At 29.4% G+C, this 25276-nt stretch overlaps 2 protein-coding genes across 4 annotated transcripts in view; both read right to left on the bottom strand.

Moving 5' to 3' along the window:
• LOC124949508 (AF4/FMR2 family member lilli-like) overlaps window positions 1–8899 on the bottom strand; it is a 134053-nt gene extending 125154 nt beyond the window's left edge. For 2 of the 3 annotated variants that reach the window (XM_047494666.1, XM_047494675.1), the window contains exon 1: window positions 6777–8898. The gene's annotated coding sequence lies outside the window, so the exon portion shown is untranslated. Of the gene's footprint in view, window positions 1–6776 lie in introns of all 3 variants that reach the window. The other variant, XM_047494674.1, reaches the window with a different exon arrangement.
• A 5494-nt stretch (window positions 8900–14393) lies between these two features.
• The window catches only part of LOC124949513, a 43990-nt gene continuing 33107 nt past the window's right edge, over window positions 14394–25276 (bottom strand). The window contains exons 3-7 of the mRNA XM_047494695.1: window positions 17865–17997; window positions 17626–17693; window positions 15890–16147; window positions 14682–14787; window positions 14394–14543 (exon numbers count right to left, since the gene is read on the bottom strand). Coding sequence (XP_047350651.1) covers window positions 14408–14543; window positions 14682–14787; window positions 15890–16147; window positions 17626–17693; window positions 17865–17997 — 701 coding nt within the window. The 3' untranslated portion in view covers window positions 14394–14407. The remainder of the gene's footprint in view (window positions 14544–14681; window positions 14788–15889; window positions 16148–17625; window positions 17694–17864; window positions 17998–25276) is intronic.

The raw sequence follows: 25276 nt of genomic DNA, 5'->3' as shown, positions 1-25276 counted from the left end.
TACACGAAATATTCAATAACCCTTGTATTTTACAAACTAAATGATTCTTCCATCTCATCGAAATTACAATATTATTCCTTAAGTGCATTATAAAATATAGGTATTTTCATATGGCTATTAAACTGGGCTTAATTTTCGATTAAAATGCTCGTACATGTAAATATATTATTGTATGTGTGTATCTGTGCAATGTACATCGAATCTGAATCTATACCACATTACTATTTTCGTTTCTATTTCCCCTTGGAATCTTAAAAGTTAATTGCGAAGCGATAAGAAAAAAATGAAAACAAAAAGGAAAGAAAAGAAAAAAAAAAACAGAAACAAAAAATAAAGAAAAACGTCGAACTCTTCGTTACAATATTTATCATAAAATTATTCTAAATATATTTAGACTCTTGCGTATTTATCTCTGCCCACTGTTCATCCACTTTCGTTTCGACAAAACTATATGAACGATAATAAATGTGACAAACGAAATAATAGAATAGATAGACGTTCTTACGAATGAGATGCACGCAAGATGTATATACATAGATACATATTATTCAAGGATAATTTTATTTATCTATCTATCTCTATCTCATTCTCTTTGTATAATTAGCGTTTGTTTTCGTTGGATTATTCATTAAGCGACCGTGGTCCAAATTTAACTACGTTACACGCGTGCAATTGTGAAACGATCGCGATCATTTAATCGAGTCGACTACTAATTATTATTCGTCGTTTCGAAAACGTTTGTTAAACAAACGTACGATCTGTTTAATTGACTAGACAGAGAGTAAAAGAGAGAGAGAGAGAGAGAGAGAGAGAGAGAGAGGGAGAGGGAGAGGGAGAGAGAGAGAAAGAGAGAAGGTAAAGAAAAATTATCGCAAAAGAAAAAGAAAAGAAAATTTTCTGTTGGTACTGCATTGTTCGTTCCGGTCTAACTAAGGGCATTAATGTTGCTTGCCAAAATCAATATAATCGATAGAGACGAAATAAAGTAATGGATGAGATAAGAAAAAAGATCAAGGACATTGTCGAATTTACATACGTCGAACGTATTTTGATTAAATTTATTTATTTTTTTTTTTTTTTTTTTTTTTCTAAATTACGTCGATACTTTTATGAATCCTTGATGAACAAAAATGAAAAGAAACGATCGACGATTTCCAAATTTTTTTCTATTTAAGTAAGGTGCTTGTTTAAGAAGCATCTTAATGTTTCACAACTGTATCAAATAATTTCTTTCGATAGAAAATCTTTAAATTTGTTTAAAATATGAAGTTCGTATCTGCATAAATCGAATCAATATAAACGGCTAATTATGTAATTATAATTAAAGGGATAATTTTATTATCGATTAATACAATGAGAAATTAAAAAAAAAAAAGTATCAGTTTAAAAATTGAAATTATTTACAAAAAAATAAAAAAAAATTATAAAATTACAAAATTATTAATTAAAAAATTATTAAGATTATGAAATTATCTTTCAATAAAAATTATATGATATATCATTGTCAATTATATATATATATATATATATATATATATATATTTCTCGATAAATCAATCAATGATATAGCTATCGTTATTTTGTAATAATTCATGTATATATTTTTAACGATCGTCTCGTTGTAGATATCCATATACACGTTTCCTAGAGGGAAAAGAAGTCACGGGAGAAAAAGCAGGTTAAAAATTTGTCAAAGAGCTTCGACATGTACATACATGGCTATAGGATAGGTAGTATGTATGCATCATCGAAGATTCTGGCCCGTATTATCGGAAAATATCGGCGACCTACTGGAACTTCCATTTGCCTAGCATCCAATAACTTTTTTTCTCCTAAGCTTGCCAAGCTCGGCCTAGACGTTTCACGATTCTCTAGCTACGGCAACGATCGCTGGTTAAAAGAAACGAGCACGGTATCGGTCGTAAAGCTTAAACTTTTTAGCGTTTTAGAAACGCGCGAAGGGCCCTGTTAAATCGCACGAAAAAAAAAAAAAAAGAAAAAAAAAAGGAAAAAGGAAAAAGGAAAGAGAAGAATGAAGGGGAAGAAAAAAAAAACCCCCTGAAAAATGTCTTATTTATCAGACGATAAAAATGTCGAGCGAGCTAAAAACTTTCGTGAATGCAGTTATGCCGGACTACTGATGGTTCTATCAACGAGAAAATGAGCTAATTTCGTTTGAAAAAAAAAAAAAGAAAAACAAAAAATAAAAATAGCGAAACACGTTTCCTTTCTTTTCTTTTTTTTTTTTCCCCCATAAGGATATCTTTCTAATAAAAAATATAATTAAATTACACGGAATAATTTTCATATCTCATCTAATTAAATTATGAAGATTTTTATCATTTCTCTTTCTAAGAACGAGCCTATAAAAAAATATATTTTTATAAATTTGTTCGATACGAAGTGACCGACATAACATGATTTCTACACAATTTATTTTTTACATGTCAAGCTATAAGAGAAATTTCAAAGTCAGATTAATTTTTTTTAAATGGAATTATATACGTTTCTTTTCGCTGTTTGAAATGACGTTTGCTGAGACAACGACAAATGTTCAATTCAATTATGAAAAAAAAAAAAAAAAAAATAAAGAAAATAAAATTTTTACCATTTCAAATATGCAAAAAAAAAAAAACAATCATGAAACAATCTGTAAAAAATCTATAAGAAAATTTTTTTAATAGGTTCAATCTACCCCGTCATCTTCTTCCCCCACCTCCTCCCCCGCCCCCTATGAAAATATTTCAAATTTTCACAAGGAAATATAATATATATATATATATATATATATATATATATATATATTTGTTTTTATTTATATATATATTTTATTTATATATATATATATTAATATATATATATATATATATATATATATATTTTATGATAAAGAAAATAGGAAAAAAATATAGAAATTTTAACAACTTCTTTTGCTATAACCATCTTTTATATTTCTTTGAGAAAACTATTTAACAAGATACCGGCCTTTTACGAAAAGATGCACTAAGCAAAATGTCTCCCTCATGGTCGTTGCTTTGATAATCATTATGGACTTAGCATAGGAACGCTTTTGAATGTCTACGCCATTCTACTCAACCTGCGTAACTTGAAGTTGCACTTTGTGGAACATCTCGTTATCTTAACTATACAATATTTTGTCTAAACTATATTAACAAGTTGACTGTCATAAGAGTAACTGTAAGCTTACAAAACTTGAGGTTTACAAAAAAAGAAAAAGAAAAGAGAGAGAGAAAGAGAGAAAGAGAGAGAGAGAGAGAGAGAGAGAGAGAGAGAGAGAGAAATAAAAAACGCATTTTTAAATTCACGATTGTTAAATCTATTTCTTGAAAAAGAAGATTATACGAGGAAAACCTTCTGATTAAAATCTAAACGAGATACTTAACATCATTTCTTTCTTTTTATTTCTTTCACGTTACTACAGTTCTTTAGACTATATTTTATAACCGGTGAATTAAAATCAAAATTATAATTACATATGCATTCAAATACATATTAATGAAGCTAATCCATCGAATCAATCAATTCGAAATGAATTATTTCGAGAATGAAATACAAAATAGATTTATTTCAAGATTTAGAATTAATTTCTCCTGTTGGATTATTAATTAATTATATTTTAATTATAATATCGTCGTGTAATATATAATATATATATATATATATATAAGAGAAAGAACATAATAGTAAAAAAAAATACAAAGAAATTTTTGCGACCATGTTTAGGATCTAATCGATACGACCTCGATATGAAAGATCTTTCTTGCATAATCGATCGTCTCTTCTCTTAGAAAATAAACCAGGAATATTCGCAAATTTGAAAGGCGAACTGGAAAATGCGTTTTTTGTTTCTCTAACTTTCTTTCATTTTCTCTCTCGTTATGATAAAGTCGAACGAGCAGATGAACGAACAGAATCTATCGGCACCGTTAAAATAAATGTCCTGTTCGGGCAAACGAACGAGAGACTAGTCAAATCGAATATAACGTATAAATGATGATCTCGCCTAACCTACCCTTATATTTTCACTATTATATTTCACTATTATTAATGAAACTATGATAGCTTTTTCTTGCAATTCATTGATATTCCTTTGAAATTGGAATCTGACAATTTTTTTCTTTTTTTGAAAAAAAAAACAAAAAGTAAACATTAAACAATATGCCAATTCAATCGCTTTGTACAATGATATAATTTGATATAATAACATGATACGATATGATATAATAACAAAAACGTTAATAATAATAACAATAATAATAATAATAATAATAATAATAATAATAATAATAATAATAGTAATAACAATTACCGTGTGTTATTAATCATCATATGTCACTGTTATGAAACATTATTAATTATTATACATATAACAACCACTATCGAAACACGTATGTAGTACATAGAAATAGGGTGGATCAAATTTATAATAAACGTTGCATAACATACTCGAATAATGTGAATGTCTCAGTTTTTGTATCATAAATTCTCTTAATTAATATCAAAAATTTTTACAGTAAAAAAATTTTTGTTATTAAAAAAAAAAAAATATATATATATATATATATATATACATACATATGTTTCTATAATCACGAATATGGCCTTAATCGTAAATGAAAAATTTGTATTTTCTATTATTGAATTGAATTTACTTATTATTTTGCTTGTGTCATTTGCCTTTATGCTGTAATAATAATAGTATCATTAAAATAAGAAGAAAAAAAATATATACATATATACATATATACACACGTACAGGTTAGTATATATGTATATATATAAATGATTTAGGTCATCTTCGTAAATGTTATATTAGTATTCTTTTGAACGAAAATTCGGAAAAAACTACATCGGAAAACTGCAACGATCCGAGAGAATTACGCAATTCCAGAGCGCAATAGCTTCATCCAAGCCGGCAAGCTGATCAATGATAAGCGATCTCTCGTTGCTTGCGCGAGAGGTGTTACCTTTCTCCCGAAGCAACGTTATCGTCAAAACCAATTGTGAATCTTGGCAATGGGAGCGTAAACGATCATCATTCCGATCGATTTTTCGAATTTATTTATCGACTATCCCAGTTTCTCTCTCTCTCTTTTTTTCTTTTGTATGTAGGTTACATGATCGAGCTTTTACTTCGAATCAACTTTATCTCCTCTCTCTCTCTTTCTCTCTCTCTCTCTCTCTCTCTCTCTCTTTCTCTTTCTCTCACTCTCTTTCTCTTTTTCTTTCTATTTCAAACGCACGCTCGAAATCCCATTAATAATCATTTCCTTCTTTATACTTTGTATACGCCGAGTATTATCGCAAAATGTGTAGCTTTTGAAGTGTTAAAGCTAATCCCTTTCATCCTCTTCCCCACCTCCCACCCTCGTTCTTCCTATTTCTTTCATCAGACAAATTAAAGTAAATGAAGAACCTATTTCTTCTTTTCTTTATCTTTCATCGTGTTGACAATTAAACTGCTATTACGACTATTACTACTACCATTACTACTACTATTACTATTACTACTACTATTACTACTACTACTACTATTGCTGCTGCTGCTGCTCCTGCTCCTGCTACTGCTACTGCTGCTACTGCTGCTGCTGCTGCTGTTGTTGCTACTACTTCTACTATTACCACTACTAATACTACTACCACCATCGAACTTAGTGAGAATTCGCGGAACGACTGCGCAGGCAGGTGAGTGCAGCTTCAACAACGAGGTGGTGCCATTCACCTCGGCCAACCTTTGTCCTACATTGCTGTTTTCAATCTTCTGTCCCATTTCCAAATTTGTCCCTTTCGATGATAATAAAAAAATAAATATTACTATTTGAAAGAACAATAAATGAGAGATATCGTTGTATCTCGAAAAATAAGACATGAAAGAAAATGAAAGACGAGTTCATCGTTTTATAATTTTTCAATGCATAGTAACTAAACGTTCTATTTCTTTTTTTAACTCTTTTTAAGAAAAATTTCATCTAATCGTCAAATCGAACAACGATGACGTAGCTGATTCCTCATGTTCAAAATCAATTGAACAAGAATAAAGAAAAAAAAAAAAAAAAAAAAAAAAAAAAGAAAGGAAGAAAAGGAAAAAAAGAAAAGACAAAACAATTGGATCTTTAACGGAGACTAACTTACATAATTAACTTACGGAAATCATACGGTCCCTTTGACTTTACATCGTAGATTTCATTGAGATCAATACAGAACCAGCAATCAGTAAAGTGTATATACCTGAGCGATCACTTTGAAAGTACCATTCGACGAAACAAACGTACTACACGTCTACACAAATATACGCAAGCACACACATATCTACGTACCAAATACGAAATGTGGAATCAATTTAAATTATTATCTCAAATAATATATATATATATATATATATATATATATTTCTTTCATGGATTATTTTAAAATCAAAGAAAGATCACACAGTATCGATTCGCGTTTAACCCTTGCAGAGGATCGAAGTGGAAGAGTCTAAATTCAGTGTGATCTCGATAAACGAATTTTCTCTCTCTTTCTCTCTTTCTCTATGTATCTCTCTCTCTCTCTTTTTCTCTCTCTCTTTCTCTTTCTCTTATACGCACTCTCATTCTTTCTATTTCTCTCCACTTTCTTTAAAGAAGAAGAAAACTTTATAATGAAAGAATTTAATTGTTCCTCTAAATTTCTTATTCTTTTCATTTCGCAAATTAACATTCACGATATTATACAAATATCACAAATATTCTTTCTTTAAGAATGATCCTACTCACCCAGAGAGAAGACACCATGGAGTTGACCTCGAGCGCGGGTTGACTGACCCCCGTGCAACAACACTGCACTATTGATTGCAAGTCCACGTGGGTTCTATCCACATATTTTAAAATGTTTAAAAGAAATAATAAAAGTAACTTCTCCTTTGGATTTTCTTTGAATTCGTCTCTTCTTCCTCTTCTATCTTTATCATATATCAATTGATAAGATGTATCTATATCTGTCTCTCTTCGTATCCTTCTACGATGATATTCAACGTTCTCGAGGCAACGCTTATCGTGTATGACATGGCTCACGTGTGCCGCCAAACTCACCACCGCGAAAATTTTGCAAACCTACGTCGATCTGTCATAGAACACGCGCTATATAGAAAAATTCACCCTTTAACTACCCTCGTAGATGGCGATATCATCGTAATTCTCTTTCTCTCTCTCTCTCTCTCTCTCTCTCTCTCGCTTTATATTTCTGTCTCTTTCTTACTCGCTTTCTTAGTTCCGCATTGGCAGAACTATTTCCGCGAATTTTTGAATAATAATAATAAAGATTAAAAGCAATCACTCATTTCTCTTTCGTCTTTTATTTAAATCTAACAATCAATATTCAATGTTTTTAACAAATGAATAAGCAAAGAGACGATAAGGAGATAAGGATATTTGATATTGTTATGATAAACATATACGTCTTCTCGATTGAAAAGAAAATAATATGGCATTCAATCATTCAGTATATATGTTTCTATGATACACATTTATCTTGTCTTGTTAAATCGAAATATATATGAAAAATATTATTAAAATATTATAAATCAATTTTTTGAAAAAATGTTTTATTTTTAATAACACGCTCGACAAAATCCGAATTTGTTACATTGGAATCTAACGTAAATCCATATTTTGTCTCCTCTTTGAATTACAAACGGAGGGAAATTCAAAGGGAAATGAAAGAATTTAATAAAACAACGTATCGGATATACAAAAAGTCATTTTTTCATTTTTTTTTCTTTTTTTTTTCTTTTTTTTTTTTTTTTTTTTTTTTTTTTTTTTTATATGTATATATTTCGTATTCAAAATATAATAAACATTACACATGATGCTAGTTCATATACCATCGAGTCGGCATTGTCTGACACTTTACAGAAATACTATATCGTTATTATCAGAATAAACTAGCACTCGGAAAAGGCAGATATGAGATCGAAAATATAAAAAGCTATTCGTTCGATTAGATTTTTTTTAACGCTTCGTTAACGAGCGACGTATGTATGTACGTAAAGGCAATGAGTTTTTTTTTTTTTTTTTTTTTTTTTAAAACTTGTCGATGTTCGAGGTTTTGACGATCGATAATATATATATATATCATATTATTATTATTATTATTTTTAATTCTTCTTCTTCTTCTTCTTTTTCTTCTTCTTTTTAATTCTTCTTCGGTAAAATATCATTTCCTGCGATCGTTAATAGCAAAAATGTAAAATCCCTTTCTAATCGTCTCCCTTTTCACCTTTGTTATTATTTTTGCCCTTCGTTTAAATAATTTATATTTTATGGACGAACGCGTCGAGATAGTCTGTTTATATGTGATATAGAAATTAACGCATCATGATATATTGAAAATGTTACGCAATCAAAAAATTATTTTATATTCATATAAAAAGGAATCATATCGTTGATTGTTCTTCTTTCCTTTTTTTTTTTCTTTCTTTTTTTTTTTTTAATCCAACTTCTTTTATAACGATTTGTTATCGGTATTATGGAGAATTTGCCCACATATTTTTTCATCAATCAAACACGTAGAATATTTAACGACGATGCTCGTTCGCATATATCATACGATTAGATCGAACATAATTATTAAGTTCGTAAAAAGAGGCCAATGTCATTTTGTGGTTCGTAAATCCTCCTTTCTCTTTTCCTTCCTACCTTCCTTCCTTCTTTTCTTTTTATCTTATTTCCCTTATAAACCCTTAATAATACATCGAAATAACATTCGTTTTTTTTTTTTCCTTTTTTTTATCCTTCTAGACTAAAGTGGCAAGAAAAGCAACATTCAAACTGTCTTAAATACTAATATTTATAATTATATATATATATAATCATCACAGTGATAAACGAAAAATATATATATATATATATATATATATATATATATGTATATGTATATATATATACATATATATATTTCTTATACACAGCATTATTTTATGGTTAGTAATCGAGTGAATCACTTCTTTTATATAGAGAGTGTCTTTAGTGGCACTTTATGCAGATCTTTACACTTTTTGTTCCATGAAAAATCTCAGCTTTTATCACGCCATTATTTAATAATAGATCATCTCTTAATCTAGGAATATTTATCAGTTTGTTCTTTTTTTTTCTTCTTTTTCTTTCCTTTTATTCTTTTTTGTGTGTTTTTTCTTTTTCTCTTTTATTCCTTTTTTGTTTTTCCTGCGCAACGTCTGTACCCGGAATTCATTTTAGCTTGTTTGATTAGCTACATCCTGCGCTATTATAACGTAATCTTTCTATACTAATGAAAAATTAGATTCTCGTATGCTTGAGCATTAAAATAGATTTCGAATAATCTGACAATTTATTAAGTATATAGAAATAGACGATAAAATAGACTATAAATTTTCACGGTAAAAATTTATAGGTACGTCGGACAGATGAGCGAGTAAAATAATTAAGCGTATTTTATATTCTTATATATAGGCATTGATAATAGATAAATAAATCTTCGAGAATTGATGATAAGGCAGAACAACGATTAATAGCATTCTCGTAGAATAATTTCTATGTGAAACACTAATAGCCACTATCAAATTATTTTCTTCGATGAAAATTGAAGCGATGATAATTAAACAAAAAAAAAAAAAAAAAAAAAAAAAAAAAGAAAAAAAACATTTCTTTTAAATGAACATAATCCTATCTCACGTATTATCTATAATTAATCATTATCTATAATCATTAAACAAAATAGGCAAGCTCACGATACTTCGTCCTGTATGGTATAAAAATAAAGATTTATCTTTACTCGATGCTCGGTAATTCTCAAACGTACATATCTTCTTCCACTCACTTCACAAATTTCTTTTTTATGGTTTTCTTGAATTCCGGTATACAGTACATTAATTTTAGAAAATATTTTATATATATATATATATATATATATATATATATATACATACATATATATATATACGTACATATATATACATACATACATACATACATATATATATACACATACATATATATATATACGTGTATATATATACAGTAAAAAATGTTTTCTGGGTTTCGTCACCTCCACTGCGTTTGGCTGTCTTCCGTTTACGTTTAGATATAATAAATATTAACAAGGTTTTATATATATATATATATATATGTATATGTATATATATGTGTATATATATATGTATATATATATGTACATATATATATATATATATATATATATATAATGGATGTAGACTTTTTGAATATTATATACGCAAATTCATTCTCATGCATTCACGCACACGCACATTTCACAACGAATAAATACCTGTGTATTTACAGAGATTTAGTCGAATGTTTCTTTTCTTTTTTATTTTATTTTATTTTATTTTTTTTTGTTCACTTTTGTTTTTTCCTTTTTTTTTTTTTTCTTTTTATTCGTTCACCAGGCAATATCTTTATAAAGTTATTATCTAATTTAAAGATGTACGACGACCAAAAAATGATTAGTATAAATTATGCAGTAAGATGCATAAAAAAAAAAAAAAAAAAAAAAAAGAAAAAAGAAAAAATTGACATTAGAGCTAATCGTGATCAAAATAAAACAAATATTAGATATAATATAAAGGATAGATATATCCAATGGAAACGTATGAAACGCATTTAGTCGTTTCAAACGATCAAAGATTCGTTGTTAAAAGTGATTTATATGCTCTAGGATCTTTCCTCTATATCTACATCCACTAATCCTATATAAAAAGACAAAGCATTTTATTTCACAAAGTTAAATATAAATCTTGTATTTGCCCAGAGACCAATCTCGTTGATTATCTCTCTCGTACAATGCCATTCAGTAGAAACATATTAATTATCGGCAAAATACAGATATATTTTTTTTTTATTATTTCCAAGAATATCTTAAATCGAAAATTGTATCAGAGGACGCGCTCAAAGCCACGTATGTATGCCTTCTATTTTTTTTTTCTTCTTTTCTTTTCTTTTCTTTCCTTTTCTTTTCTTTCTTTCTTTCTTTCTTTCTTTTTTTTTTGTTTTTTCTTTTTTCTTTTTTTTTTTTTTGTTTCTTTTTTCTTCCTCTTTCATTAGCTAAACGTGGTCGAGAGCTGTGTAAACTTTTTACTCTTTAAAAACAGTCTTTATACAATATTTAAATTATTATATACAGATATACACATATATGTATGTATAACTAGCTATAAGATAAAAACTGTTCATTCGCTATTACATTAAACGAATTGATCGTGTTAATTATCTATAATTTATAATTACATATATTACTTCATTTTTTTTTTTTCAATTGAGTATAAATCAAATGAAGTAGTATCGATTAATTATACCCTGGTTTTATTTACAATAGCTTGGTTATTAATAATTTACATCAATTTATCAAACCTACAACTTTAGAAATGGTTCTATTCAAAGACTGTTGCTAATAATCTATACCTGTTAGATTAGATATATCTTTTAACATTTTCTGTTAAATGAGAGATATAGAATTTGAAGATCTACCAACGATATAATGTTGGGATAGTAATGACTGTTCGTTAAAAAGAAAAAAAAAAAAAAAAAATATATATATATATATATATGTGTCTGTGTGTGTGTATATAAATATACTGTAACTAACAACTTACGAGTCAACTTGAAATAATATAAAAATTGACAGATTGAAAAATATTAATTATAAATGCATTAGAATCTTTTATCATTGATCTTACTTTCGTGGCTAATTAATGGTGCTTGAACTTTTTTAATCGATTATATAATATTTGGAATGTTATAGAATCATTTTAATAAAAAGATATCATGATTACTCGTATCTATGTCAGTATAAAAGAAGGATATTTATTATTTTTCTCTTTCTCTTCTTTTTTTTTTCTTTTTTTTTTTTCTTTTTTTATTTCAAGAGCTACTAGGAACGGGCAGTAGGTACCAATGTCATATTCCGTTAAAAGAAAAATATTCTTACGTTGTACACAACGTAACAACGTTTTCTGCTAAATTAAAGATCAATCCATATCTGCTTTGATGCGACAAGTCTTAACACATTTGGTATTTGTTATGTAGTAAGGTCCTTAGAGATATCGTTGCAATGATATTATGAATTATTGCGTAAAAATTGGCCATGCTAGTATAAACAGTATAAACATTAGAGATATACAAATATAAAATATATTTCTAAAACTTCAGAGCATCGACAGTTACGTACAGTTTTACATACTTTACGAGAGGAATAAGTACCAACATCTATTTAATCGTAAGCTCAAATTTATAATGTTATCGAAAAATCACCGGCTATTCTGTCAGCATATACATTCCTAATATGTATAGAAAAATAAAATGATTTTATAACAATTATTTGAACAGTGACAGAAATTAAATTGTTTCAATAAACAACCTTTTGCAACAGCCTTTGAACATATAAAAGAATTTTCTGGCTGCTTTGCAGCTTCTATAAATGTATTCGATCGTTCCTTAAGTTGTATCTTGTTCGTTTCCTTTACTATTAAAAAACTAGCAATTTTTTAGAAAGTTTAAACTATCATTTTCAATCATCGATGTTTGCCTATTTCTTTTGTCATTATAATAATAATACTAATAATAATAATAATAATAATAATAATAATAATACTAATAATAATAATAATAATAATAATAATAATAATAATAATAATACTAATAATAATAATAATAATAATAATAATAATAATAATAATAATAATAATAATAATGTTATATTGACCGATTGGCCTGTTAGTAGCTGCTGTTAATTATAGTTCATGTTTTAAGTAGCAGTCAATATCTACAAGCCTTTTCTGTCGAATCATCTGGACAATATTGTGTGCGTCGTTGTGACTATTGTAACGATAATCGTACTGCTACTCAATGAGAAAGTAGACGCTAAACTCGATGCTGCCTTCATTAAATCTTCACAGACACCTGCAATAAGAAATTTAATGTCATATACGCACACACACAAATACAAATATATATATACATATATATACATCGAAAAATATGAAATATATAATTTCATCACCTTGACTGGAGAGTCTATACGTCCATTCATTTGTTCCATTCCTTTGACAAAAACGTGTTGGCTTCGAAAGCCATAATTCTTGTTCTTGTTGTAACGATTTACTCCTATCTTGACTTTTTTCTGGATTTGTACCAGGCCGCATTGAGAAACAATACGTTTGTCCTAGGCCTACCCTAAGTTCTGTACTTTTTTGAGACACTATAGTATACCATATACCTTTTTCTTCCCAACTACCGTGACATGAATATGCTAAAAATAATATATACATGTTCATTTATATTTGAATAATTTTAAGATAAATGTGATATTTTTGATTTTATTTATTTATTTATTTTTTGTTTAATTTTGTTTTATTAAACTCACCTTTTTCTTCGTGTTCACAAGTATTTGCTATTACCATTTCATTTTGATCAGACGAGCTGCATCCTATTTGAATATCCGTACTCCTACACTCCTCGTCTTCAATATCGTCCTGCCATGTCCTTCTTTTTGCCGTTTTCGAAGATTTCTCACTGCGACGCTGTCGTCTGGGAGTAGCCGAGAATACGTTTGAAGGGGCAAAATCCATGATAGAGTAACGACCGGCGTGTGAACATTTTCTTTGATGTAGGAAAGAAGCTAAGGAAGACCAAAGAGTATATATGTATTTTTTAAATTAAGATTATTTTTAAATGATATCCTTAAGTTACTTACTTATTAATGTCGTATAAGGCATATTCGAAGGATCCCAAAGGGAACAGACTTCATCTGGCATGATTGCCTTTTGTGCTGAAAATAAATTAACAATCAGATCTCATATGAGACAATGACGTAAGAGTATACGTGTAGGAAATACTAACCGGATTGTTGTATTTCAATAATGTGTCCATCTCTCTTATGGAATATCATACATACGTAACCGATGTCACTATAATAATAATCAATATAACGTATGCGTTAAATAATTTATTACAAGAGAAAGAAAAAGAAACAAATCTTTGTAATCTACTTACCAACCACTGGTCACATGTGCTATCAACTTCACTTTATGACCTTGCATATTATCATTAGGATGCATCTTTTCTAAATTATGACATACAATTTTTTCCTCGTGAAATGCTTCTCTATCGGTTTCTTGTGCCTTTACTTTAAGAGTTGCATTCTTGTTTGTAAAGTGATATATTTTTGTGCCATCCAATGAATGCCAATCGTGATGTTGTGTAACCCATGATGGATATTTGCATCTACTGTGTTCTTTATCCACTGTTAACGAATACATGTAACGTTAAATAACATTTCTAAATAATTTGTAAATATATATATATATATATATATATATATATATATATATATATATATATTAATTCATAAGATGTTAATGACCTTTCGTTAATTTTATTGTAAGGGATGCTTCGGATACCGTCGTCAAACCATTGCAAGTAGGTTCTCCGGAATGAGCGAGCATATAAACCACTTTTCCCTGATGATGTTTCTCTTCGTACAAAAAGCACCTATTACAAATAAACAAACAAAAAAATGTTCATCATTTGTATCAATTGTATAGTATAAATTGATTCATGAGTTTTTAAATATAATTAAAAAAAAAGGGGGAAATAAAATTATTATTAATAAAATAACCAACGTTATACCTAAATGTTACTTCATTAGCAACGGCATTTCTTCCCTTTAATGTACCCACTAAATATTTATTACGTCCACCGTCGTTCCACACCGCTAGGCACTGCAACTCTTCCGCTATAAAATATTATAAATTATTGTATAATTTATGATGAAAAAGAAAAAAAAAAAAAAAAGAGAAAAAAAGAGAAAAAAAGTAGAAAAAAGAGCCGATTATTAGTCATACAGGTTTTACGAGAAGTAACGAATATATTACGAAATGTTTAGGATTAACATTATTAACATATTGTCAACCGGGATTTACGATGTAAAAGATTATCATTTTTATAACCGACGAAATATCATTTTATTAAAAAATATTACTTTTTTTTTTTTTTTTTTTTTTTTTTTTTTTTTTTTTTTTTTTTTTTTTTTTTTTTTTTTTTTGTAAAATTCGTCAAATTTAACAAAACTTACGATACGTTTGATTACAGAAGTTTAAGTACAGTTGAATTATGAATATTTAAAATTACAAATAATATTAAAATTCCTAAAAAAAAAAAAAAAAAAACAAAAAAAAAATTACTCGAACTGTATTTGTCCTTTCAAACAACAATAAATTTAATGAATTTTCCCAACTAGTCTGACGTACTGTAATGAAATGACATTTAATCGCAATGGCATGAGCCAAATCAAATCACTGTGCAACAATAAAAATGAAATATCTAATAAAATTCCAATCACGGTAGCAGTTGAATGCACTAAATTACGCCTTTAAAGCAATATGTTTTTGTGATTATTTTTTTTTTTTTATATTAATCGTCCACTCCCATAAAAATTTGTTTTACAAAAAGGTAAATTGAAATGAAATTAACAAAAAAAAAAAAAATTAATTTTATCAATAATTTCATTCCGATAGATATACCCAAAACCTAAAAAGGGAAAAAAAAAAGAGAGAGACAGAAAGAAAGAGAGAGAAAGAATCTTAAACGTAATTTTATCTTACCGGCTGACAATGTGTTAAAATGAAAAAGAGAATCAATTATTATTATTATTATTGTCAATTATTATTGCATAAATAGAGAAAATCTTTTCAAATGAAATATAAAAGAATTTTATCGAAGAAAATTATTTATAAATATATATGGTAAATAAGAAATTGACATTTTTGATGAATCAATAATACGAATAATTTCTAATGAAATATAGAGGGGGAAAAAAAGAAAAAAGGAAAACTTACTATTACTTTCCGTTCCATCGATGTCAGGGCAAGCTTGATATTTAAGAAGAAGCTTACTCTCGTCTGTACATCGTTCGGCCAAACTTATAGGTACTGCGCACTCTCGGTATCCTCGATTATACGAAAACGTGAATGGAGGGCCACTGAATGGACAAGGTATGGGCTTAGAGTTTATCCGAAACATAGAATATAGAATATCGTCCGAACCGATCATCGAGCACATGTTTTCCAGATCCATTGGGTCTGGATTGCAGAATCCTAAAACGATGAAAGAAAATTTGTTTTCATATCTCCTTTTTATTCTCAATTTAATTTCTGTTTTTTCTTTTTCTTTCTTTTTTCTTTCCTTCTTTCTTTCTTTCAATCTTTCTTCTTTTTTTTTTTCATTTCTCATCAAGAAAGTATAAAAAGGAGGTATATATATATATGAGTGAATAATGTTCGATGAAGCAAAGTCGGTGCCGAAGAAAGAAAAAGAAAAAAGAAGAAAAAAAGGGGAAAAAGAAAAAAAAAGAAAATATTCAATAACACTCCCTAAATCTTTATATAAGCGTATGGATGAATGGCAAATCGTTTAATACACCGCTCTCACAGTGAATTAAACTTTAGCGTAATTCACCATACGGCATCAGACCTTTCATCTACTATTGGCAACGGCAAATGCCAAGGATGTGGTCCGACACAATGGACGTCAGGTTTAGTTACGCCATGCTCATCAACCTCGGAATTGTAGAGTATGCACGCGTGAATGTGTGTTCCATATATGTGCATTTGTGTGCGTGGGGTGAACGATGTACGTGTGTTTTTGAGAATGTTTGTTAGAGAAAGGGGAGAAGAAAAACAGAGAGAGAGAGAGAGATTGTGCGTGCGCATGTATGGAATGGACAATGAGAGAGAAAGAGAGAGAAAGAGAGAAAGAGAGTGAGAGAGAGAGAGAGAGAGAGAGAGAGAGAGAAAGAGAGAGGATTATGAGGGGAAGAAAGACAGACCACTATGCACTGTTTCGCTTCCCCGAATTCCCAGCTCTCTCTCTCTCTCTCTCTCTCTCTCTCTCTCTCTCTCTCTCTCTCTCTCTCTCTCTCTCTCTCTCTCTCTCTTGCTTATGTTGCTTCCCAAAAACTATTGTCCTAATGCAGAAACCAACTCGTGGGAAAATCTCTATCTTTGCATTAGGCGATGAACGGCCAATTTATAGGAAAACATTTTTAGAAAAATAAAAGACCATTGGATCGAAGAAAATGAAATATAAATAATTATACAAAAGTTTAATAGAATCGATATTTTTATAATTATAACAAATAACGTATAAAATTAACGTATTATTAAATAAAATTGACGCGTTTTAAAATTTCTGAGTATAATTATATTTAAACGAAAGTATATATATATATATATATATATATATATATATATATATATAAAAGGAAAAAAAAGAAAATTACAAAAATAATTACTCTAACAAAAGTGAAATATAATATATGTACGAAAATAATAAAAATATTTAACAATTATGAGAAATATAAAAAAAGAAATATACGTAGGATTATTATACATTATGCCTCGTGTATTCTATTATTTAATATGAATATCTAACGTTGTGCGTTATCAGAAAAACCGATCGTGTTTTACATAAATCGATAAGAAAGTTTACGGGGATTGGAGGGAAGGAGAAAAGAAAAGAAAAGAAAAAAAAAAAAGAAAAAGAAGAAGAAAAAAAGAAATAAAGAATGGCTTACCTTCGCGATATTGAATGACGTTTTCGTGCCTGGCAGTAATGATCATACAGTGGTAACATTTATCACCGCTGAAATGGAAAGTTAATTCATATAAATAATTAAATTGAACATCGTTGATAATTTTACAAAACATTTGAAATCATCTTTATCGTTTAACGATATAATTTATTTTAATAAAAAAAAAAAAAATATATATATATATATATATAAAGAGAGAGAAAAAAAAAACATTTACTCACTACGTAATAAACTTGTCTTTTCTTCTTTCCACGCACTTTCTTTCGCCTAACATCGTTGCATTTATGATAATGGGTACCGGTTTTCCGTGTTGATACCATTCTCCCCCCCAACTTGCTGGAAACTCGCAAGAACCTAGAAGAAAAAGAAATATATATATATATATATAGATAGACAAATAGATAGATAGATAGATAGATAGATAGATAGATGAATAGATAGATAGATAGATAGATAAATAGGGACAAATAGAAGGTTTAACGCATCCTTTAAAATCGATCCTGACGATTATGTTTGCCTAATAGCTCTATCGCACATAGACATACACGCATATATGAGATACTTACGCACATACAACCATACACCCCGTTTAGGGTTTTAATATATTATTATCGGATATCTGGGAGTACATTCATAATCGTTGGTATAAGAGGAGAATCGCGAAGATCGATCGATATTTCATTAATCCCCGTGATTAGTACGTCGGGTAGAAATTATTGCTCGATCATTATGTTTTCAAAACGAGAGATAGAGAGAGAGAGAGAGAGAGAAAATGCGTGCGATAGTATTAGCTCTTACTACGTACATAATTTTCCTAGTATCTACGTCGACGCGTGTTACATTTAATTGCTCCAACAATCCTATGATTTAACTCTACTAGGAACGGCTAATTAACATCTCCCGGCGATGGTCCACTAAGATAAAAGCGCGCTTGCAAGTCAAGAGATGAAATACGCATGTCTCTAACGTAATTCATTTTCTATTTTAATGATTAACGAACGAAACGCTAGTCGGTTGTTTTATCAATGAAACTCGTCAAAGATTTTCTTTGATCGCGAGTATTACACATTCCCGTTATATTTAGTAATATAATTTATTTGTAAAAAATTTTTTTCATCGTTTTCCTTTTTTTTTTTTTTTTTTTTTTTTATTTTCTTCCTTTTCCCTTTTTTTTCCCCATTTCATTTCAATCATACAATAATCAAAGTGCTCTGTATAGTAGGGGATCTTGATAAAAAGAAATGATTGTAGAATTATTAAATGAATTATCGTTTCGATGCGTAATTTATGTTATTTCGTTCATTGTTAATTTGAATAATTTCCGATGGAATTTGATTTTAATTAGAAATAAAATGATACGAATGAAGAAAGGAAGCTTTGAATAAATCAATGAGATGTAAAAAAAAGAAAAAAAAAAAAAATAAATAAAGAGAAAAAGAAAGAAAAGTGATCGGATGATATTAATTTTCTTCGATAATATTGAAAGACAAATAACTTATATATTCTTTTATCACTTAGACAGGATTTCTAATCAATTTATCTTTTTTTTTGTCCTTTATCAGAGAGCAGAGAAAAAGAGAGAGAGAGAGAGAGAGAGAGAGAGAGAGAGAGAGAGACACAAAAAGAAAGAAGTTTCATTTCTACGAATAAAATAATAAATCCTCCACGATCAAGAAATTTATTTATCTGCAATTTAACATAAAAAGAAGAGAAGGAAAGAGAAAAAGAAGAAGAAGAAGAAAAAAAGAAAAGAAAGAACATCTTTTCAAGAGCAAAATTTTTAAGAAATAAACGACACTTGTTCTAACGAGGTCTGTTGTAAAAATACGTGGTATTCATTTTACATAAAGTGAAAGAGGTGGGGGCTGGGAAGGGCTGTGGAGAGAGGGACAAAAAGAGGAAAGAAAGGAGGGACAAAAAAAGAAAAAGAAAAAGAAAAAGAAAAATAAAGATCCCTGATGGATAATTCGAAGAGTCGAGGGCAATTCGCATCTAAGATAAGTGGCCTCCCTTGATTTCCTCATACGTTACGCGATAGACAAAAGGGTTCTGGGATTGAAGGAGCAAAAGCTTGTATAAGCGTACTTGCGAGTTGCGTTAGAACGGGGAAGAAAAAAAGGCTGGAAAAGAGTCGAAGGAAAACAAAAGGAGGTAAAGGCTTCGCAGCAATGACAGCAGCGGTAACAGGGAGAGAGAGAGAGAGAGAGAGAGAGAGAGAGAGAGAGAGAGAAAGAGAGAGAAGAATCGTATTCGTAGGTAAGCCGGAATACTCAGAGAGGCACAAACGAGTATTACAATGGCCATGGAAGTACAGTGGCGAGGAAGAAGTAATAGGGAAAAGAGAAAGAGAAAGAGAGAGAGAAAGAACATGAGAATAATAATGGAAGAAAAGGAAAAGGAAAAGGAAAAGGAAAAGGAATGGAGAAAAACAAAACAGTCTGTCTCTCTTGCGATCCCATGCAATCGGAAGCAAATAGTAAAAAAGAGATGCTGCTGCGTCAGACTCTGGCTACTTTCGATTTCCCAAGAACAAGGTGTTCCTTTTATATTTCCGATCGCCCGTTGATTAGAATACGATTGATAAAAATTTTCATCGAGTTTCTTATATCCTTTTCTCTTTTCTATTCTTTTCTTTTCTTTTTTTTTTTCTTTTCTTTTCTTTTCTTTTCTTTTCTTTTTAATACTTCGTTACAGATTCTCAAAAATCTATCAACATAACGTCTGAGTTTCGATGACACTCAGAATTGTAAGAAATGGTTATTAAATGTTAATTAGAGACAAAAGTTTTGTAAATTTTATTTATCATAAAGTACAATTAAGGAAAAATAGATGAAACGATCTATTTTCAATGGATCACTTTATGCGATTGAAATTTTACTCACTTGTATCATTTAATTTGAAAGAAAATCAAAAATTTTGGATTATGAAAGATTTGTCCAAAAATAAAAAAAAAATAAAATATATATATATATATATATATATATATATATATATATATACATATGTATTTTCTTTCTTTCTTTTTTCTAATCTTATTTTATTTTATTACCATAAAATTATTTGTTAGTTCATATACGAAGTTTTAAATATTTTTTTTTTTTTTTTTTTTTTTTTTTTGTTAAATCAAAGTTATATACTTGATATTTTATAATAATATTATATTATAATGCATACCAGGTATTCATAATATAGCATTAAAAATTTTTATCTTGAAAACATAACACTTCTGAGAAAAATTATTCTGACAAGAGTTATCTAATCTCAAGGGAGAAATATTATGACATTTATTACTTTTTAAGGTCAACTTGTCTTTTTGTTTTCTTTCTTCCTTTCTTTTTTTTTCTTTCTTTTTTCTTTTTTTTTTTTTTTTTTTTTTTTTAAGAATCTACATTTTTTTTATAATGGCACCATATCCTACGTGAAAAAGAAACAAGAAAACAAAATAAGTTCTCTATTAAATATTTTTTCATCCTGGATTCAAAAAAAAAAAACCGTCGGATTATAATGAATTAAATAGAAATTGAGAAATATATAGAGATCAAGTTTTATTTGTTTATTTGTTCCTTTCTTGAATTGTTTAAATCCTCGCTTAAATATCGACTATTTAAAAAATTTTATAATTTTATAGGATGCCAATAATTCATTAACTTATTTTCTATTTTATTCAGATTAAAATTTTAATCATAAGTCATTTAGCGAATGGTAGTCTATAAAAAAAAATTGATTCATTACAATTTAAATATAATTGGCTTTATGCTAATTGAGTAGTTATGCTATGAAACAGTTGTGTCCTTATACATAAATAACATAAAATAAAAATGTATTGAATCATTCTTTGTCTTTGATTAAGAGCTTCTTCTCTAAATATTACTTTAGCGCTGTATAATTTAATCGAAGGATTTATTCATCTCTCTCTCTCTCTCTCTCTCTCTCTCTCTCTCTCGCTCGCTCGCTCTCTCTCTCTCTCGCTCTCTCTCTTTTCATTTTTCTCTTTTAAAGAATCGTCCGAATGAACACACAATTAAACTAACGAAATGAAATCGACGGTTATTATAATTATCCAACTGTAATAATTACGAGTCTCCGTTGATTTACTGAATTAAAGATTTTATTTTAAAATCGGTCAACAGGCGAGGCAAGCACACGTGCATTCCTATTTCTCGATTTCTTGGCCGACTGCATGAGCGCAGTGAAAAGTCTCTGCACAGACGAAATGGGTTAGAGGAGGGTGGAAAAGCGAGCTAGAAAAAGAGAAAGAGAGAGAGAGAGAGAGAGAGAGAGAGGGGGGAGAATAGTGCTCGCTCGTTTTCACGTCGCTTCGTCTCATCCGCATGGGGCACTATTTTTAGCCCGTGCCCGTAATTAATGCCCCGGTGTGGCACTGGCTTATTTCCTCGCTGTCATCTAATATTTTCAGAGATTAACTCTGTTTGCCGGCGCGCCGCTCGTTGGCTGAATTAACCGGCTGATTTATTTGTTTTTCATCTTGCTCTAGACTCGCCTCGCTCGAACTCTACCAACCCTCCTCCTTCCCTCGGACCTCTTCCTCCTTCAAACCCGCCTCCCCCCTAACCCCCTCTCCAACTCACGCTATCCAATCGTACGCAAATCACGAGAGATTTTTCATTTTATGTGTTTTGAAAACGTCTCGCGGCGATCGGTTCTACGGCAAAGCCCATCTTTTTTTAATTTTTCAGAAGGACACTTTTTTCGAATGCACAATACTTCGTGGATCTTCGTTGTATAAATAAACAAATAATAAAATCGTTGATATCGAGTATCCAACCAATATATATATATATATATATATATATATATATATATATATATATATATATAAAACTAATGAAATAAATTTATTGTTGGTATGATAAATTATGAGTTCGATGAAAGGATTTCATAAATAAACTCCGATGACAATCGGAAAGTTAAAACGAGAATGGCAGAAGGTCGTAATCAGTCGTGGTCTCATTGTCCTTGTTATTGCAGTCGTTGTGATATTTTTTTCGTTAATAAAAAAAAAGAAAAAAAAAAACAAAAAAAAATCAGTCCACGAGAAAAATCAAGTAAATTCAACTGCTTGTTTTAATATTCACGAAGCTTTTAACCATATTCAAACGTCAGCCTAATCTTGGTATCCCTCTGACGGTCTTCGAAATATAATATGGACATTTTGGAATGACCATTATCTGTTACCAAAACACACCCACCGAAATAAACGATTAAATAATAAAACAACGAGGTCTAACTTCAAAATTATTTTTTGACCAAAGCACAGACACATGAGCAAACATGTACGATGGGGTATTATACGCGATCGTTTTTCATTATATAAAGGAATATAATAAAACGGGACTCTAAATATTGAAATACTAAAGTATTCCAATAGTTTATGTAATTAATTTCTTAACCGGGGAGAGTTACGATCGATGAACAAGTGTATTTATGAAATTTAATATTATTAAAATAATAATATCTTTCGAATGAGGACAGAGATAACTTTATATTCATTGAAATATCAAATTTAGAAGGTATAACGTTCTCTTTAATAATAATAAATAAAGAAAAAAAAAAAAAAAAAAAAAAAAAAAAAAAAAAAAGAAAAAAAAAAAAAAGAATAAAAGAGAGAAAGAAAAAAGCAAATAATATATCTATTCTTTTAGAATGAAATAAGTTTAATCCTCTATGACCAAAAAACTCATTTTTCCCGATTTAATATTTTAAACATTTAAATAGCCAAATAATTTAATACGAATTATTCTTTATTCGATAATACACATTGGAATAAAAAAATTTCGCAGAAAAATAGAATTATATTTCAATATGATAAAGAGTATTTTAATAATGATATTCTACGGATATTTTTAAAGCGATATCCAGAGGAATTATGGTATTGTTAGGATTTGAATACTAAGATGATATTAAAACATTATAAAATACGAATATTACCCTTAGCCCTATAATAAAGAATTGTTTGACGATACAAAAATACGATCGGTCCTTCCTATCTTAAAAATGCTGTGCACGTTTGGGATTTGCTCGCTGACAGACCGTACGTCGTCTTATCGCGACGAAGATGAAGAGCATACACGAATAAATTGTCGTATCTATAGTCTTACGATGAATATAAATCTCCTAGGAGGAGGAACCCTCCGAACACTTTTCTCTATTTCGAGGGTGACGACGACCAAGTACGGTCGATTTTATGTACCAATGTATGTATGTACTTACGTACCTATCTGTCATTGGCCAGGTTATTGCGTTCACAAATATTTTATTCGTAAAAGCTTGACATTGATTTTGTAATTTTGATCAATTCTAATATCAAAAAGTATAAAAAGATCAATCGATAAGTAAAAATAAATGAAAACTTTGTACGATAAAGTTTAACGTAAAATTTAATAATTGTATTTATACGTTAATAATTATATACGATAAATAACGTTAATTTAAATAAGATAAATGAAATCGATTATATGACATTTTATATTTAAAAATTATTTGAATAATAGAATAAAATAATGACTACTTTTTTTTTCTTTTTCTTTTTTTTTTTTTTTTTTATCATTCGAATAATAGAATAAAATAATACACGTACTGCTGAAACGTAAGAATCTCTACGATTTTGAATCTTTACGAAAATTATCTTCTAGGGTAAATCAAAAGTAGATTAACAATTCTCATCTATCGTCTCCCTTTTTGAGTTTCTCGTTGGCAAAGGAGAATTTCTAATGTGTTGTTCTAAAGGAGTATTTATCATTTAAAGAGAAAGCGAAATGAGGAAGGAGGGTTCTCTTCCACGCGCGATTTATTAAAGTGCAACTTGTCTCGTCGGCAGTGTCTTGGCCTTCAACGAGCAACTCTCGAAACTATCGTTCGCGATGTCAACGTTGTCGTTGTCGTCGTCGTCGTCGTCGTCGTCGTCGTAGTCGTCGTAGTCGTCTCAAGCAAATCGTTCTTTAATTATGCTAGACTTGATTTATCGAAAGCACTTTAAATTAATTTCGATACTCCTTCCTACCTTTCTACCTTCCTTCCTGCTATCCGTCGGATGGGAAATTAATTTTTCTTCTTCGAAAGAAAACTCGACGTTGTCGCGGCAACTCCGACGGCCCGCCGATGTCCTTCCGCGTCCATGAGAAATGTAGAAAAGTTTGAACTTCTTATAGACAATTGAAAAACGTTACGTAACGAGGGACCAACGATGAAATTCACCCTTCCTCCCTCCCTGCCACCCCCTCTCATTACGCGAAATAAAGAAAAAGAAACTATCATTTTCCCTAAATATTTTCAAGAAAGAAAGAAAATTAAACTTAAAAGTCATCGCTCCTATGTTCCATTAACAAAATGGAATTTTCCATTCTCGAAAAATCCTTATGTCATTGGTACGTATTTTAAGAAAAAGAAAAAGAAAAAAAAAAAGGAAAAGAAACGAAAAAAAGAAACAAAATAAAAATAAAAATAAAGATAGAAGGAAAAAAAAACAAAAGAGACAAGAACAACAAACGTTCATCCATCGGAGGGCACGGGGGGGGGGAGGTCAGTTTATAGACTACTCCTCCTTTTAGCATACTAGACTCCTCCTTTTACTCTTACGAAGAAAAAGAAGGGAAAATAAGGGAAATTTCGGTTT

This window comes from Vespa velutina, chromosome 5 (genome assembly GCF_912470025.1).
Source record: "Vespa velutina chromosome 5, iVesVel2.1, whole genome shotgun sequence".
Lineage (NCBI taxonomy): Eukaryota > Metazoa > Arthropoda > Insecta > Hymenoptera > Vespidae > Vespa > Vespa velutina.
This window is presented reverse-complemented; position numbering and strand designations above follow the sequence as displayed.